Source organism: Empidonax traillii, unplaced genomic scaffold (assembly GCF_003031625.1).
Source record: "Empidonax traillii isolate 1590-97213 ecotype Southwest subspecies unplaced genomic scaffold, ASM303162v1 scaffold53:size2875158, whole genome shotgun sequence".
In the NCBI taxonomy this organism is placed as follows: domain Eukaryota; kingdom Metazoa; phylum Chordata; class Aves; order Passeriformes; family Tyrannidae; genus Empidonax; species Empidonax traillii.
In genome coordinates, this window is record NW_020955246.1 from 2317826 (window position 1) to 2337861 (window position 20036).

The window sequence follows — 20036 nt, forward strand, 5'->3', positions numbered from 1 at the left end:
CCAATAAATTTTTGAAAATTTACATTGAACTGTTGTAACTGGTATAAACTTGTAAGTCATCTTACATTCACTGATGTTTTAGATTTTTTATTGAGTATATTGTGTGAAATGGCAATTAAATTTGTTACTTAAGAAATGGCTCTGGAAAATCCTCAAGTTTTTTAAGGGATATTTGTGAATGATTTCCTCCCTGAATGTTAAATGTAATTGTGATGTGACATCAAGAAGATCTTTCATTCAGCCCTTTGATTATAGGGTACGATTATATTCTTAATTAAGGGCATATCATCTGTTAAATATTCAAATTACATTCACATTTTGTTAGGTATTAAGGAGTTTAATACTAGGTCACATGAATGCTTCATTATCAAATGATTCCTTGATTCTCTATTTGTAGATTTTACAACTATAGCTTATCATTAGAACATGAGAAAGGAAAAAAAAATCATTACTGAAAAGAAGTTGGAATTCTCTTTTAATTACTTGTACATGTGTACATTCATAAGAGGATACCCATATACAAGCAGTGTAATATGAAACAATGAGATCCTCATCACATACCCTTGGCATAATCAGATTTATTCGTATACAGCACACATGTTCATCTTAAATGGGTAGACGAGTGCCCAACCCCTTCACTTCTCAACAACCTGGCTGATCAGAGAAATTCTTTGTATGCCAGTCATTCGGTATTTTCTTGTTAATAAATTAAATCACACAATGATAGCCTCTTCCTTTCCCGTGCCAGAACTGGCTATGGTATTCTGTTTCCACAGAGCATCCAATTTCACTTCTTGAAAAGGCAACATGGAGATTTGTGCTCTGTATTCAGTGAAGAATTTTACAATAGCTTCCAGTGACGTTTAGTATTTTGTTTCCCCAGTTCTCGGCAGCAAGGGTTCTAAAAGAACCTCCAGAACTGCCTGTCATTTTTGTTCTCCTTTGAAACTGTCTCATTCATGTTCAAAGACTTCAAATCTTTTGTTACCCTCTCACCTAGAGAATTCTATCTTGTTAATGCCTTCAAATAGAAGAAAACCCAAGCCTTCTAGCTTCCAGTAATTGATATTTCTGTGGAGCCAAAACCCAGTTTTTCGTCCTCTGCAATATATTACACTAGACTATAATTCTGTAAGGAAGTTTAGATGTATAAATTTCCTATCAAATTTATTTTTCTACGGTAAAAGTGAAGTCACTGCTTTATATTCATCCTCTGCCATCATTATGTGAGGAGATTTTCACTTTCATTTACTGTATTCCTTCTCAAGCTGGCCTGCAATTTTCATAACATGACTCTTTGGACCTAGCAGGATTGAGAAATACCTTGTTTATGTAAGAGGTAAAGGGTGCTTTTTCTTCACATAACCCAGCTATTATCACTGTCAGCTGCTGCAAATCCATAGAGAGAAGAAAACAACTATGGGACTGATTCTGTCATAAAATACTAAAAATTCCCAGTAAAAATTTCTGGGTTTTTGGCTTTTGGTGCAGTTTCATATACCTAGTTATTATACTCTCTTTGCAAGACGCAAACATAAAGAAACTCTGGCATAATTTTTGAGGCTTTTGTTGCATGATTTCTGCAAGAATTGTTATTTTTTTTTGTCTCTCTCTGAGATTGTGGTAACCAAGGCTTCAAGACTTTGCCAGGTAAAGATGAAGTTTACATTCATAATATAGTCAACATCCCTCCACTATTCAGTGAGTGATGGTTATCTGTCTTTTCGGTTTGAGAGTTTGCTTCTGTGCAAGCTATGAACTCCTGCAGAGCTCCAAAATGCTCTCAAAATGTTCAGAGAACAGAGAAACATATGCTATATGTTTTGGATTCATGTTCTGGAGGCCATTGCTCATGCTGTTGGTCAATGCCTTGCTGTACCTCAACAAACAAGACAGTGCCAAATGTCCCCTTTTATATGCAGAGAAGTGTTTTATCTGGAGAACTGATGTAGACAGTGCTGAATGCCTCTGTCTGTGATCTACTCACTGGAGTTCTAAATCGTACTTTTCTGTCATTGTGATGTTTCTGGATGATTTAGTTGAGGTTCGGGTTATTTGTTGGTTTTCTGGTTTTTTTTTGGTCAGACAAGTAGGAAAGATTAGTCCTTCTAAAAGACTCCTCTCTTTCCTTATCTGATGTATGGTTAGGGAGAAGAGTGCATATCTACTCCACAATGGTGATGCAATTACTTTGCAAGGCATGGCAGCTTTTATATCCAATCTGTCAAATGTTTCCATTCTTGTAGCTCCAAAATTTGGAGCTACATACAATGGCCTGAAGAAACATTATCTGAATGTCAAATATTTTCTTACTAGTTTTGTGATGGGAAGAGCAGCTCATCAGTGTTTGTTCAGTTTAGGGACATCTGGACCCTTCTCTATGTTAAATAATGGCATTCAAGCTAGCAAAGTCACTGCCAGGGTGATTCTCTATTTAAAAAGTATTCAAACCAAGAGGAAAGAGGACCAAAATGTAAACTAGCCTTCTTCAAGATAAAATTATTAATGTAATCATTCAAAAATACCTTCCCAGTCTTTGCATCATATTTCCATGGATTCTGGTGTCCAGATAACCCCACAGGGTGATGTTTGTCTCTTTTAAAAGCTGTTCCTCAGCATATTTGAAGGAACAGAGCACATGTGTACTCTAGATTCTGACAAGTATAGAAAAACATCACTTTCCAGTGCTTTGATATACCTATACACTAGGATGTACAAACACTTGTTGGTAAATAACTTTCCTATTTGTGGCAGTAACTACTTGTATAACATTATTGGTGTCCTTTTAAACTATTCAGTGCCTTCAGAATTACTCTGCTAACTGGTCAGTTGCAAATTTCTACTAACTTAAAGCTAAAAAAATACATTTTTCAGTAGAGAATTCAATAGATTACCTCTTGGACAAAGAAGCCGGATAGCTCATATTTACTTCTTACAAAACTGTTGTAGGATTTTAATGACTCAAAATGACCAAGACTTGTTTTTGTGATACCTAAAATATATGCTGTCTTATTGTGATATTGTGTGTTTATTCGAAGGGAAAGATTAAAACCCTACCAAATGATCTCTATTATTGCTTGAAGTTCATATGATGTTCCCATCTGCTTCTGATAAGAATCCAATATAGTGCATAGAAATAGTTAAATGAGACAGAAGTTACTCATAAACATTACAGCATCTTTAGCTGCATTGAAATTTTTATGATGTTTATTACTCCAGCTTGATTTTTCTTGTCAATAGTCTTTTCATGGATGAATCCTTTAGTAAATGATGCTTAAGATAGTGAAGATCCTTTCTCTGGCAGAATATAAAAGAACTTTTTTTATTTTAATTGGAACATATCTTTTTTAATGAATTGTGGAAGAATAAATGTTTTCTCTGAATAACTTATATGACATTGAAAAACTTGTAGCTATTTAATGGGTGTCCAGATAAAGTGATTAACAAATAGTAGCTCCATTACCATGCCAAATATACCATTACTGTTTTCAGTGCAATATTGAAATGTTACAACATATTTAAAAGTAAAAAGTGTTTTAAAGTAACTATTGTGATAATTACTGACTTTCAATAGGTTATATTACACCAAGAAGGTCATATGGATGATGGTCTCACATTGCAAAGGTGTCAGCATGAGGAATCCCAGGCTGCTCGAATCATTCGCAATACTACAAGCTTATTCAGCCACTTTATAAGGTAGTTGTTACCACTCTGTTTTTTAAAGTATTCTGAAATTATAAGAATTTCTCTAAGAGCATACATATTTCCTGCTTTCAAATATTTAAATTTAGAAGCTATTAGCAATATATTTTTACTGATTTAAATTTTCAATTTTGATTAGTAATTCCATTAAATAGATAAAACAGTTTATTTAAGATTTTTTACATGAAATCTAATACCTTGAAGTCAGAAGCAAACTGGAACCTAGGTTGAAGAAAACCCCCAAAATGATCTCAGTCTAACTCCATTCATTCTAACTCAATTATTCTACGGTATAAGAATTTCGTATAAGAATACACAGTAAAATCTATAATGTATGTAGTACTGAAGAAACTATTTTTTCATAGTGCTTGGCAGAAGTTTTAATCATGATGATCAAGTGGATATCCTTGTATTACTACCTACTTGATGAAAAAAATACAGGAAAGTGAGTTTGTAATTAAATATTTCCTTCCACAGAAGCTATCATACAAGCATGTGTTTAAAACATTATTACTTCAGTATCACAAGGGCCTACACTACTCCTTTGTATTTCTTGGGCTGAGGATATGAAAACAGAGCCACCTTTGCCAGCAGTCAGCTCCTCCTATTTATAGTAGTGAGTCAGGCTGTGGAAAATTGGGTTGTCACACAAGATTGAGAAAATACTTGAAGAGGAAAGAGTCATTATTTTGCTGACAACTGAGATACCTTGAAATGCTTTCTATTTTTCAATCCCACCCTTCCTTATTTCCTATATAGAATAGATACAGAAGGCCTAATTCATGGTTAGGATTACCTGTTATTTTTGTGTTCTTCTTCTAGAAGGCTGGGGGTGTACAGCTTCAGTAATGGGTACTGTTTTAGCCCATCTGCACTTTACACCTAAATCATCAATAGGAATTTAAAGTATCTAAACAAAATCAATTACCATAAAACTGTTTACATCAGTGTGGAAAGAAAAGCATGATTCCACTGCTGGAAGCTATGAGTGCTGGACACACAAATAATTGGTGTTTGAATGATGTTCAGTTCAGATCATGTGTTGTTCATATACATGTGAGCATATGTCATATGTGTAACAAAACTTGATTTAGATACCAACAGAAAATAGGCTGCTACACAATACTGTAAATTACAGTGGGAAAATTATTAATGTTGCCAGTCTTTCTTGTTGTTTTTCATAGTGGAAACAACAGAACACTATCACCCTCTGCCCTGCCTGTTGAGGAGATGGCTCAGACTCTGCAAGACCTTATTACATACTTCCAGCTTCCCGAAGAAGACCTGCAACATGAAGATAAGCAAAACAAACTCCGCTCACTCAAAAACAGACAAAATTTGTTCAAAGAAGAGGTACAGAGAGAGGAATTGTTACCTTATTTTAGTTTTAAGTGTATTGTGTCACAAACATTGAGAAGAATCTAAACATTATCAACTAGATGTATACATATGTTCTATAATGTATGGTTCTGTAGCTGATATATATATATATATATATACATATACACACACACATTTGTTAGAGGCTACAAACCCTCTGTTATAGAATTTGATCTTGATACTTCTGAGCATCATTAAACAGATGTCATTTTTGCAAGAAACAGTTTTGATAAGAAATTTTCTTTTCTCTCTATGAAGTTATACAAGTTGGATACCCCAAATGAATAATAAACCCTGGATCAATAAGAGATGTTATTTCAGATGTCTTTTCTGCCCACCAGGATGTGAATCAGGAAATTTTTGTCTCTAGAAACTGGAAAAATGCTTGATTTAGGGAAGGATATGTATTACACAATTGTTGAATTGCTCCTCTCTGAAAACAGAATAGCTACATTTCTATATAAAGAATAATAAACGTATTTTACAATGCTTTTAAATGTGTTTGAATTGCTTGCAGGTTTACAATACCTTTTGAGTCTGCAATCAAACTGAAATAAAAAATCTCTTTTGGTATTTAAATTTTTTTTACAGATATTTTATTGGATAATAATATTTCCACCTTTTTATCAACAAGAATTCCCTTTCATATAAATTTAAAGGGTTTTCTTCTTAGGCTAGGAAGATTTCATGTAAAAAAGGCTGTTAATAATAATTTTAAAAGCCTTTATTGTCAACTTTTTATTCTTCATTTTTTATAATACTTAGTGGAGTAAGGAACAATATAGAATCATTCTTTAAAAGGAAGTATACAGAAAAATACCTATTCAAATCTTATAAGCACAATTGTTGTTTTTCTGTTTGTTTTTTGGTGATTTTTTTATTTAAGATAATGCAAATTTCCAATTTATAAAGGAAAAAATGTTTCTAAAGGGAAACAACAAATACTTTTTTATTTATAGTTCCCTTTCCTCTCTGTCACTGTGTTTAGGGAATGCTGGCACTAGTTCTGAATTGCATTGATCGCTTAAATGACTACAACAGCGCAGCTCATTTTGCAGGAATTTCAAGGGAAGAACACGGTACTGCATGGAAAGAAATTTTGAATCTCCTTTACAAATTGTTAGGTAAGTTCTTCAACAACATACTAATGTAAAAAAACCCAGGATATGTACTCTTTATGTTCTACTTGCTGCTTCACCATCAAAGACCGTTGACCAAAGATGGTCAAATAACACCACTGTGTTATTCATTCCATCGTGTAAACTACAGATTTTTCTTCCATATACTTACTCCTATTGATTAGAGAGAACAGAGTTTATTGAGCAATGATACAGCAGGAAAATAGATCTCTGCTAGGGAAAAGTTCTGTGAAACATGCGAAAAGCTTTTTTTTTTTTTAAATTATTGAAATGTACCTGTGGTATGCAAATAGATGTGAATTATTATTTTAAAAATTAGGGGAATTGGAAAACAGTCTTTGTATGTGAAGCTGAAGGAAGTCTAAAAGTAATAGTCAGGTTTGCTGACCTCAGTGTTTGTTACTTGAGGCTTAGATTTAAATGTTAATTAAAATAATTTTATAGAACAGAAGTGGAAATATTTTTTCATTGGTTTTCATGGTTTCTAGAGCAGACTACTTCTGTGCTGTCAAAGAGCCAAAATTATAGAGCAGGAAAAATATTTATATGTATATTTCTTTAAATTTCTAGTTTGATACTGATTTGTGTTACTCCTCATATAGGAGACTCTTGTCTTCTGATGGAGTTTACATACATTCTAACTTCATTACAAAGAAAGTTAGTCCTGAGCCATAGTAAAATAAGCAAGTTGAGAGTCAGGACAAGAACAAAAGAAACCACGAAAAGTGCTTTGAAGCATATTCATGTAGAACAGACATGCAGGTGCTTCAGATGAAGTCATCTCATTGCTTTAGAAAGTAGAAAGTTACTATTGCCTGCATTTTACTTCAGTCTTATGAATTTAAAGAAAAGTAGGATGAAAAAAAAATCTTTTTAGTGCTTTGTAGGCCTTTTTCAGATTTTGTCTTGGTTTTCATCTGCAGGTACATTTTGAACACACTTCTTCTGGTGTAATAAATATTAATGCTATATAATAAAAATCCTTGACAATTGTATACAGAAGATGCTTTTTTGTTTTTCCCTATGATCAGTAATAACTTCTAGAAGAAAAAAAAAAGTGTTGCTTAAAAGACTTAATTGTTCTGATGAACTTTCAAAGTGCAGTCAAATAACTGAATTTAGCATTCTGCACTACTACGCTACTGAAATGCTAAAAGCTATGCATTCTATAACATGTTGTAGTCAGAAGGTAGAACTGAACAACAGTGAATACAATCTGCACCTCATCTTAAACTTCTACGTATGATCTTCCCACTCTTGGTAGGAAGAAACAGAAAAATAAATATTTCAGCCCTGTGATCATGACAGTGCTTGACATATGCATTAAGCAAGGGTGATGGATGACTTCTATTTAATTTTTACAACAAAATAAAGCACAAACTAAACATATTTTTGCTGCAATTCCTGTTTATCTGATAGATCCCACTCAACTTCAAAAACTATGTGCTCTCTAGAAGTTATGTCAGTTGCTGATATTCAAAATAATGAAAATCTCAATTCTTTAAACATAACAAGCATAACCCGTTTGTTCATTATTTCATGAAGTTACTCTGAAAAATGTGTTAAAATGCATATGATAAACATTGATGACTTCAAGTGGAAATCTCCTGTTATAAAACTATACCTTGTGTTTTTCCCAGCTGCTCTCATTCATGGCAACAGAAACAACTGTGCTCAATTTTCCAGTAACCTTGATTGGTTAATCAGTAAATTGGATAGATTAGAATCTTCCTCAGGTGAGACTCACTTTTACAATGTAAACTAACTCTCAGTTAACGTCTGTCTTACATTATTGTCAGAGCGGTTTCCCCTGAATTAGAAAATAAATATGCTGTTGGGTTTTTTTGGTTGGCTCGTTGGGTTTTTTTGTTTGCTTGTTTTTTTAAATTTAAAAAAGGAATATACTTAGAGACACTTTTGTGGCATTTTTGGTGCCATATGTTTGGTATGTACAATGCCACATCCAATGAATTTTTAACATATTTGGGTGAATTAATGGATTGGGTCAGACAGTATCAACACTAATGTATCATTAAATAACACCAGTTTGTGGACATGCATACAAAACCCATGAAGATAAAGATAAGAGGGGTTTTTTCACTATGAAATATTCAACAAAATATTGATATATTCTACAGTGCTCCCTATTAGAACCTCTATGTCTCACTGAAAAGAAGGAGCTAAGCTTGCAATTTTCTCAACTGGTTTTAAAACTGGCTATTTTCAAAAGAAAACAGGAAGTAACAGCTTTATTATGTGTTTATTCCTAATGTGTAATATTCACATTAATACTCCTTGAAAGTGTTTTCATCCTCTTTTTAAGATGGAGAAAAGATAGCGTCTTGTAAGAAACGCATTCACTGAGCTTTTAGATTGTGTTCAATTATACAGGTGATTTAATTGCAACATTGTTTCTGTGGCCTTTATATAGGCATTTTGGAAGTATTGCACTGCATCTTGATTGAAAGCCCGGAAGCTTTAAATTTAATATCTGAGGAACACATCAAATCCATTATTTCACTGTTGGATAAACACGGGCGAAATTACAAGGTACGGTTGGAAAAACTAAGAATGTGCTGATAATCTTACAATGATTTGTTGGGGAGGGAGGGGAAAGAGAAATTTCTACATGGAAATATGTGATTCTCTTACCCTTAAAGGAATAAAATAACCTCAAAGTACATCTGCAAAGTTGCTTTCTTGAGATTAAATGAATGTGTATATAATATTGCTTTTCAGAAATTTTCAAATACAGCAAATATGTCTGACAAGCAGACAGTTAAGAAATATTAGTAACTGGTCAGAACATTGGATTTGCTGAAAAAATGAAGCATTCTCATGGCTGTAAGAAAGTGGGGCAGAGTAGCTTGCTTTGTTACAGAGGGCTCTGCAGGAGCAGTGGACTACCTTTGATCTACAGAAAGAGAGAACTATATCCTGCAAAATAATTTGTAACTTGAGTAATAAGAGTAGTAGCAGAAAAAGAAATAAAATGAGAAATCAGAAAAATAATCCAAATATCTGAAAACACAGGTGTTCAGAAGAAAGAACAAACCCCTGAGTTTCCAGAAGAAATGCTGGATGAAATTAATTTAGACAACAATATGCAATTTATTATGATAGAAGAAGGTGAACAGAGTTTCTGGCTGCGATCAGGATGACATCACAACACAGACGAAGATATAGGTTTATATGTGGTTTTCTGATGTGAGTTTCCTTCCTCAATAAAAATTTTATTTGAAAGACTGATTACCTCGAGGAAGAGCAGAGAAAGTTTTAGTGAGCTGAAATTACCTTCTCCTTTAAATCAGTAATACAGACAACCTAACCAACTAGAGTGAAGGAGAAAAGTATTTTTAAGCATGGTTAAGGGGCATGAACTGATATAAGTAGGCATAAGAAAAAAAAATTGAAATTGAAAGTAAGTTTAGTTTACTAATTTTAGCTCTTAGAAAGACTACTGTGCTATTCCAGTCACCTACAAAGAACCTTTCAGCAGAAACGTCTTAATGGAGGCATTACGGTGAGAATTTAGAGGAGAAAAAGAAAATATGTACACAGGAGAAGCGATATACTGGGTAAAGGATTTGTGTCCTTCTGTTTGTAATGTATTTGACTACACCTCAGGAAGTAATGGAAAGTAATGAATTTATTTGTTACTCCATAAAGAATATATCTTTTTCTCCTGCTAGATTAGATATTCTGTTGAGATTTAATGAATAAGAAACAGTAGTATTAATAAGTAAAATTGTCTTGGGAATTATTGATTTGAAGGATTTTTTTAAATGAAAATCCTTGTTTCGGGATTACAGGCAGCAAACTCACAGAGATTATTTAAACAGTTTACACATAAATTCTGAGTAGCTGGTAATCATTAATGTTACTATATTGCTTTCTAGCTGAGCACCAGTCAGAGTTTATGTAGTTCTTTAAATTATTACCTCTATCCCTCTGCTAGAGGTTTCTACCCAATAGCAGAGATGGTAGGAAGGAAAATGCATGGGCTGGGACATAGAAAACTCCACAATATATTAGCTTAAACTGCTGCTGGTGGTGTGTTTGTGCTAAATTCACTGGGCCGATGACAGCAGTAGCTAAAATGAATGTTATGTTCTACTGTTCCTGGTGTAGCACAATAGTTTCCAAAATGGTAATCAACAGTGTGAAGATGTGTCTTTATCTTTTAGATGATCTATAGCAGTTTAGAACATTTGGGCTCATTGCTGGAAGATTCTTTGTCAGAGCTCAAGTACATCTTTAAGCTTCTCTGTTATTTTGCAGAAGTGTGCAGCTTTGTCCCTCAGCATTAAACAACACTATGTTATGGTGTTCTCTCCTGCAAAAAATTATGTCCCTCTCTTTCAATTTTCAGACTAAAACAAAATGAAATTAAAATTTTAAGATCTTTCTGAAATTTTGTTTTGCTTTATGATGAATTCTTTAAGTGTTTTAGTTTTAAAAATAAATGGGTTATTTCTCATATAGAAAATATTCTTCTCAGAAGAGATTCATAAGCAGTCAGAGAATTGCTGTTGAGAATCATTCACTAATTTTGTACTGAAATCTTTTTGGACTGCAGGAAAGTTATCAAATAATTCCCTTTTATATTTCGAAATTTAAGAGAGATTTAATAAAAAAATGTAAAAAGTAGACATTTAGCTGTTCTAGCTTTGTTTTTTCTAATCAAAATGAGATTAGTGTACCTCAAAGGAAGGTTTTTGAGGCATTGTTCAAATCCTGTGTTCAGAATTTCTGTTCCACAAATGTTTGATATCCTCTGTCAGTAGTACAGACTACACTTGCTCCGTATATGTGAAAAGTGTTTAGGAAACCATAATGATAAAGTGCATTATATTCCTTCCTTTAGGTCTATTCTGTATATAAATTAAACTGTCAACTGAATAGTAGTATATGCAGCTAGCTGCCTTTACCCTACTTTTTTCTGATTTTTCTTTTAAGGTTCTCGATGTGCTTTGCTCTCTCTGTGTCTGCAATGGAGTTGCAGTTCGTGCCAATCAAAATTTGATTTGTGACAATTTACTACCTAGAAGAGACTTACTTTTGCAAACACGTTTGATTAATGATGTGACAAGGTATAGTGACGTTTTATTGTTATATAGAAAAAATACAATTCCATATCTTCAAAAATTAATTGAAGGAAATACTGTAACCTAAGAAATGTCCCATAGATTTCAATATCATGACACATGCTTCGGAAAGCATTTATTTATTATATATTAACATCTGAAAAAAAATTTTTACTAACGATATGGCATTTTGTAATGGGAACTGTGTTCAAATAGAAATTGGTAATTAATAGTAAGATCTGTTCTGAAAATGAAACATGAAAGTTGCTTGTTAATGAGTCAAAACAAAGCATGGAGCATGTAAACGTTCTGTGAAGTACTTGTGTGTTTTAAGAAGGATATGATTTCCTGACAACCTCACTTTGATTTTAGGAAATGATCTTGTTATTTCTCATTTGACTAAGCTTTTCAAAGCATTGAACTCTACCTTGGAAGATGATTCTATAGCAGCTTTATAACATTATATGAAATGGGTCACTTTTTAAAATGTTGCAAGGAAAATGTGGATAGCTACACACTGTATTTGTAAAGTGAATTTGACAATTATACAGCAATACAATTAATATGTTGCATTTTATGTTTACACTAACTGGCTTGCATTTTCTTTCTTAGCATAAGGCCAAACATATTTTTGGGTGTTGCTGAGGGCTCTGCACAATACAAGAAGTGGTACTTTGAGTTAATAATTGATCAGGTCGATCCATTCTTGACGGCAGAACCCACCCATTTACGAGTTGGATGGGCCTCTACTTCAGGCTATGCCCCCTATCCTGGAGGTGGAGAAGGATGGGGAGGCAATGGTGTTGGTGATGACCTGTACTCCTACGGTTTTGATGGCCTTCATCTGTGGTCTGGTAAGTACTTTGTGAACTACCACTAATCTTTCATTTAGCAGGTATCTACCTTTCCCTTCAGTACCTTTGTTTATATAACGTTATTTTATAGTGAGCTACATTCAGAACTATGGGTTATTTAGAAGTTCAGATCAGACTTCTTGACAGAAATGTTAGCCAATATTGAATTATACCAATTAGGCTTTTTAGCCCATAGCTTCTATTTTCATGATTTTGATCAAGGAATGGTATTTTCCAGATCTAGATCAATACTGACTTAATTTTATCTGTTCAAAATCAATGGAAGTATTGATCTCAGATAAATTAATTCTATATGGATCTACATTTGCATTATTCTTTTACTTTATATCTACAGTTGAAGTAAAATGACAGTTATCCTTACACGTGTTGATAGATTTAATAAATTGAATTAAAAATGTGATAAATAGCTTCATAAAAACACATTTCTTTCAATTAAGAGTTGCTGCACTATTACCAACTTTGTTATTTCAGTCTTTGTGTGTACAGTCTTTAATTTTGAAGTATCGTGTTATTTTTTTCTACGAGATCTTTTTTGCATACACAGTAAATGATGGTTATTTTTTAGCTTGTTCAATTTGTGGGTCCTGATTTAATGAGCAATTTTCAAGGCATGTAGGCAAAATCATTAATTTCCCCATATTTCTCAGTGCCTTTAAATGTGATATACATCTAGATAATCTTTAATTGCTCTGAAAAAAATAGTGTGGGGTCTTGCAATTAAAAGGTGCATTTTAAGTACATCACGCATTAATACGCTGAAGTTAATTTTATTACCTTAATTCTACCATTTCCTAATTGAGGATGTTTCATTTATCAATTATATTAGCATTGTTCTAGCATAGGATTTTTTATATAAAATGTGTGTGCACACATAATTCAGTATTTTATTTCAGCACTTCTGAACAACTATCCAGTGTCAGAAGTTATATTTTTTGGGAGAAGACTGGGAGGCATCTGTCACATACAGCCACTAGAGATCATTAATACAAAATTAAACTCTAATTAAACCTCAGAAATACAGTACTGGAAAGTCTTTTAAATCTCCTGCTGTAAGAGAAAATTCGAGGTACTTAAACTGCCCTGGACAGTTGATTCGACTTGTTCTTAAGAAGTTTCAAACACAATAATTTGGAATACTGCTTAACTGCTTAATTAGACTTGCTTTACAGGTAAAATATAATGTTTTCAAGGGAATTTTTTTGAAAGGAAATATGAAGAGACATTAATTGGACTGAAAAACTGTAGTTATATCTAAATGTTAGATTACTTCATATGTGTTATCTCTAGTTAATTGCGATTATAAGTACTGAGTCCTGTGTGTGTCTGTGAAGTCTAAACTTCCCAGGTAACAAAAGTTAAGCTCCCTCTGTTTAGTGAATGGCTGTAGTTGATAAAGAAAAGCTGGCCCATCAAAGTCTTGATCCATTTTTTGATAATTCAATGTTCTATTCTGCCTCTTGATCAATCATAATCACAGCTCAAGTAGAATTTTAGAACCATGGAATAGATTGGGTTAGATTGGGTTAGAAGCAGCCTTAAAGATCATCTGGCCCGACCCTCTGCCATGGGCAGGGATGCCACCCACTAAACCAGGTTGCTCAGAGCCCCATCCAACCTGGCCTTGAATGCTCCCAGAGATGGGGCATCCACAACTCCTCTGGACAGCCTGTTCTTGTGTCTTACCACAGAATATGCACATACATGTGAATCTGGTATTTCACAAAAACTAAAGAAAAATGGATCTATAAATGTTAATTTTATAAAGAGGGTATAATTTACTGTGCCTCATTACTCTTGCACCAGTGTGGACTTGCATGATGTCAGCTCAGTGTGTTCTGTCATGTGAACAAGTGTCAGGGGTTTCAAGTTAATCACTCAGTTTATGCAGTTTTCTGCCATATACCAGTTTTAAGAATGTTAACTCACTGTTTCTAAAAACAAGAAACAAATTCAGTGTGAAACCTGTAAGAACCCACTTGAAGCTTCTAACTACTGAATACTTTTATCCTAGGTCGAGTACCCAGAGCTGTAGCATCTGTTAATCAGCATTTATTAGCATCTGATGATGTGGTTAGCTGCTGTTTGGATTTAGGTGTTCCCAGCATTTCATTCCGCATTAATGGACAGCCTGTACAGGGAATGTTTGAGAACTTCAGTACAGAAGGGTTTTTCTTCCCTGTTGTAAGCTTATCAGCAGGTGTAAAGTAAGTACAACTCAATTTTGTTTTCTTTGCTGTCTTGTCCAAATTCATTTATGATTTCTTCTGTTTTATTCTGTTTTTGTTGTTTCTGCCCAACTAGCAGCTGGGAGGAAGTCAGGAAAGAACTGATTTATTCAGTAATGATTTCACTTAAAAGTGAAATGTGAGCCTGTAAGCAATTTGAGCGTCTGAAAATTATTATTTTATGATTATCGGTGACCTAGGGGAAATTAATTTTGTCTCATTCCAATTATCAGTGCAAAAAAAGCACGTTTGAAACACAGCACCAGATTTGGCACTAATTAAAATTCTCACTGGCTTTCTCAGCAGGGAGTAAAAAGCCTAAATCATCATGAAACTGATACTTTATTCAGAGTAGGAAACACAAAGAACTGATGAGAAGCAGTTTTGAAATCTTGTTACTAGTATTGCCCATGCCTTACCTGTTCTGTTTCTAAAATACTGAGTTTTGAACTTACTGTAATCAGTTTTATTATTGTTATCTTACCTTTGGTGAATTCAGAAAATCTGTAGAATCAGGCAGAACAAATGAGGGCTGGGAAAGGCTTAGTAAATCAATTGTCATTTAAACTGTGGAAGTGACCCTCCTATGTAGCTGCATTAGTACAAAGCTTTTGAAAATGTTCATTATTTTTTTTCTGTAAGAAGTCTACCTAAGCTGGTGTAATTATTTTTCTACATTCTTATGTCATGTTGTTTGTATATTTTGTGAGAGCATTTTCTGTTGTAGTTTTTAGTGGCTGATATATGTCTTCTGTGTCTGTCAGTATGAGAGAAAATGTTATTACTTGGGAATCCTGACTTCATGAATGGAGAAGAGTGTTCTGGACACAAACTCTTATGTTTCTACTTCTGCTCTGGTTTATCTAGTTCTTCTGTGCTATCTGTGAATTTATCAGTCTCTGTTTCTGAGCTATTTAGTGGTCTGTGGTTTGCAAGGGAAGAATTGAATGAGAGGTTTTTAATTTCAATTATTTCTTGGACTTTTGTTTGTTTAGGGAGTTAAATTTCTAGGTCTTAAGATAAAACTGACCTCCTTTATTTTTAAAGTGGTGTAATATGTGTGGGAGCTCTCCATAAAGAGACATCTAAACTCAGACTTGTCATCTCAAATATTTAGCTACCTTGAGATCATTCAAATATCTTAAATAACGTATTTTTAAAATTAAATTGGAAAGTTTATGCTTAATAGAATTATTCAATAATAGTCTATTTCTTGTGAACATTAAACCATTTCAGGTATTTATGATTTTGTGCTTATGTGCATCCTGTTTGAGAAAATTTTTGTGTCCTTATTGTTCTCCTCTTTTTAAAATGTCGGTGAAATATGCTGATCCAACAGTTCTAGCATTTCTGTGGGCTTCTTGTCACCCCATCACAACAAATGCAGGGGCTATATCCTAGAGGTAACAGGGTAGGGGTTTTTTTTAAACTTTTCTGTGTGTTTGTTTATCTCTAGAGTTTACTTACTTGAGGACCAAAATATGAAGCTGAGTAGATTTTGTCTCTGTTGTTTTTCCTTAAATTTATGTAAAAAATGTATCTCTGAGGAGAAACAGAACGATTTAGGGGTTCATTAGGAATCTTAGTTATGCTTCTGAAGCTCATCCCAGTTGTAATATTTGGTATAACGTTTTTTGTTTGATTTATGTATTATGATTTCATGTTTTGTTTGGATTTTTATTTCTCTCATGAGCCAACTGCCTGCATGAGTGCACTGAGAAGTTACTTAAAAACTTTTAAGTTATATATTAATAGTCTTGATAGTATTTTTTGAGGAACAGTCCAATTTAAACTAGGTTTGTGTTTCCAAGTCCTTTAAATCCATTAAAAAGTTCACAACTTGCAACTGTTTAATTTTAAGTGAGAAACATTTAAATATGCTGCAGCATTAAATGATTAGTTTTGCTTTAGCCAAAACAAATTTTCAAAAGAGAGTAGGTAGGTGATGGTGTTACTTATAGTATCTGCTCATATCAATCCTTGATAAGTCTTTGGTGTTTATGAAACCATGAAGTGCCCTGCATTTTTGTAGATGGTAATCAAATAAACGTTTAAGTCTCTAAATGATTTATTTATAATGCTAGTATATACTGACTGTTTGAGAGTCTAATTGATTCTTTGGAAATTACACAGAGTTCGTTTTTTGTTGGGTGGACGTCATGGAGAGTTTAAATTTCTGCCTCCTGCTGGCTATGCTCCCTGTTATGAAGCATTGCTTCCAAAAGAGAAGATGAAACTGGAACCAGTGAAAGAATATAAAAGAGATTTTGAAGGAGTGAGGGATTTGTTGGGTACAACACAATTCCTCTCGCAAGCTTCTTTTATTCCTTGTCCAATAGACACCAGTCAGGTATGTGAAATTTGCAATAATGGGACCATAAAATACATCTGTGCAAAATTTTAAGTTCACACTATAAAAACTAAGGTAGCTTCCTCCTTTCTTAGCAATTCTTCATTTGTGTGCTGTGGTGTACTAACCAAACTAGATGATCTTGGATATACAAGGCGTGGTAATAAACCTTTTCTTATTTCTGAAATTGTTATTCTCTTTTGTTAGATTGCTCTTCCTTTTCATCTTGAAAAGATCAGGGACAAGTTAGCTGAAAACATCCATGAACTGTGGGGAATGAATAAAATAGAACTGGGCTGGACATATGGCAAGGTATGTTTTGAATGACCTCCCTGGGTACCGTCACCTGTATTAGGTTATGTATCCTACCAGAAAACCTGTTTTTGGAAGTTGAATGGCTGTCTATACATTACCAGCAATAGATGAACATGTAAGGGGGAAGGAGACAGTGATACTAACTTTTTGATGACTTTTTAAACTCTCAAATTCCTCAAAACTTGCTTTTGTTATTTAATTATGTATGAGTTATTTTTGTGTGCATTATAAATGAATCATGGGAAAGTACATTTATATAGTGATGAGTAGCTGTCATTGATAAAGATAAATGATATTGCTTATAGTGTCTTCATTATTACAAAGAATTAACTGGTTTTTTACTGTGATTCTTGATTCTGATATCAGGAAAGTACTTTTTTCTGTTACTTGTTGTAGATACGAGATGATAATAAAAGGCATCATCCTTGTCTTGTGGAATTCTCCAAATTACCTGAGACAGAGAAGAATTATAATCTACAAATGTCAACTGAAACACTCAAGTGAGATTTAAATTTTAAGAATATATTAAGAATATAAAGGGGTTTTTTTTTTGGTTTTATTCAAGTACATCATATTGCTTTAAGATATAAAAAACTTTAGAACAACTAATTTAAAGTATATTCTGCTGAGTTTGCTAGAAGTTCCAGGAACCCCTTCAGAGTGATTAGAAAAACATTGTCTCTACAGAGATACGAGGGAAGAACCATCACCAAATCTTGTTGATTTTAATAAAGTGTGTAACTCTCAAGCCATAGATTTGGGGTTTTTTAGACTTTGAAGGGCTTATTTATTATTTCTGATAAGTTAAAATACTTGGGTCTTGAAATCCCATTGTTTTGAATTAATTCCCTGTTTTAAAATACAATTTCTTTTGTGTATTTATAGTCAAATAAAAAACATTTACACAATGGGTGAGCACTGTAATGCTGGGTTTCAGTAATGCTGCTTTTTTGTGTTGGCAGAACTCTTTTGGCCCTTGGATGTCACATTGTTCATGCACATCCAGCAGCTGAGGAAGATCTTAAAAAAGTCAAACTTCCCAAAAAGTATGTACCTTATGATAATTTTTTTATATTGTAATATATTATTATAAATATAAACTATTTTAAGGTCATTTAAAAATACTTAATATGAGCCCCATACTTATTATGGTCTTACAGATCACATGGTTAGGCTGTTAGCCTGCTTGTGAGGATGGTTGGCTGTGAATACTATTGTGTTACATCACCTCAGGATGTTATTCAGAGGCAGAAACAGTCACACACTTAAACCACATGCAATTGTGTTACATGATCTGAAAACAGATACTTCAAAGTTAAAAGCAACATTTCAGTGTTTTTCTACCTCATGGAAAAGAACAGTTTATGAGTATGATAATAAATTTATCTACTTGAAAGAGGGTATACCATTTTCCCATAACTCTTGTTTCAATTTGCATCTCTCCTTCTCTCTCCTCCAAGAAAAGGTTTGTTCAACATACACACATTTCTATAGACATTTTTAATGCATTTCTTTAAAGAGGAAAAGTAGAAAATGATGGTTCTCATATTGTTGTATATTTCTTGGAAATTTACATATGTAGATTATTGCATAAAATTTATATTTTTAACTTTAATTTCTATTTGGTAGCTAAACTATGACAATCAGAGCTAAAAGAATTGAATATGTTTTTTATTTAGATTTCTTTAAATCATCAGTAGTAATCGCCCCAAAAATGGTGAATATTAATCAAGGATTACATCTGAATTTTAGTGTTGACTGTGGGGACTCTGTAGTCCTCCTAGGGCAGATTAAAGCCCTGTTCTGCAACAAAACTTGAAGACTGGAAGAAGAATTTGGATACTTGCCATGTCACATCAGTTTATCAATCCACAAGATGTATTTTTTTCCTGAAACAGCTTTATCTATGAGAAACAAAGTTAGGTTTTCAAAGAGAGCACTAAAATACATAGTTTTGTGATATGGGAAATGGTAATCTTGATCCAGCTGATGGCATTAATTAAAAAAAAAGAAAAAAATCTTCAGGCAGTCTATCATAATGCTGGTTAAATACTACTGTCTTATTGAAATACCTACTGCCCATATGAATTGTCCTAACAAATGGAAATTATCTGATTTGAGCACGAAAGGTTCTGCACATGTCTAAAAAGGAGGGTAGTCTTTATACAACATGGAAGGCTTGGAGAATGTGCTAACTAGGGCTAAAAAGCTACTAAGCTAATTATTCAATGAAAAAGTGGGAGGAACAATAGTTAAAATGTTTTCTTCTGTTGGAAAAATGGTAATGCAGTCCCTACAGAATAGTGAATTAAAATGCCATACTTAATAATGCATAAAAGATCATTTCATAAGAAGTCATCATACAGACCTTTAAAACAGAAATTATTTGAAAGGTTTAAAAGACAACTTTTAAAAAATATATGAAAATTACTCATTCAACAACAATTTTGCTGTTTTGTAGCAACCATTCAGACGTGTATGTGGATCTGAGTCACATTTAATTAGTTAGTGTGCAAGTAGGTGGAAAATGAAACCGCCTGCTAGAATCCAATTTATATTCCAGTCAATGACCAAATGTAATGCAGGATTTTTGCAAAGAAATGGGAGAATAGGAGATTAAAAAAATGGAGAGAGAAAGTGAGCCCCACCCCATGAATAACATGTAGAATTATTTAAATACCTTAACTGGGATATCTCTGTTTTGCCTTGTTGACTTACAGTTACATGATGTCAAATGGATATAAACCTGCCCCTCTTGATCTTTCTGAAGTGAAATTGTTACCTTCTCAAGAATTTCTAGTTGACAAACTAGCAGAAAATGCACATAATGTCTGGGCAAAAGACAGAATAAAGCAAGGATGGACCTATGGCATTCAGCAGGTACGAACTTCTTTAGATGAATTTGGAATAAGTAAAGAATGTGAGATTTTGTAATCGAGAACATCAGTTGGTAAGAGTGTTAA

General features: G+C 33.4%; 1 protein-coding gene across 1 annotated transcript in view; it reads left to right on the forward strand.

Moving 5' to 3' along the window:
* Positions 1-20036, forward strand: part of RYR3 (ryanodine receptor 3) — a 224193-nt gene that overhangs the window by 72159 nt on the left and 131998 nt on the right. Inside the window, exons 13-25 of the mRNA XM_027879319.1 lie at positions 3575-3696; positions 4887-5055; positions 6071-6206; positions 7862-7957; positions 8653-8771; positions 11181-11314; positions 11921-12162; positions 14195-14387; positions 16542-16758; positions 16966-17070; positions 17470-17573; positions 18036-18119; positions 19794-19953. Of these exons, the coding sequence (XP_027735120.1) occupies positions 3575-3696; positions 4887-5055; positions 6071-6206; positions 7862-7957; positions 8653-8771; positions 11181-11314; positions 11921-12162; positions 14195-14387; positions 16542-16758; positions 16966-17070; positions 17470-17573; positions 18036-18119; positions 19794-19953 (1881 nt within the window). The remainder of the gene's footprint in view (positions 1-3574; positions 3697-4886; positions 5056-6070; positions 6207-7861; positions 7958-8652; positions 8772-11180; positions 11315-11920; positions 12163-14194; positions 14388-16541; positions 16759-16965; positions 17071-17469; positions 17574-18035; positions 18120-19793; positions 19954-20036) is intronic.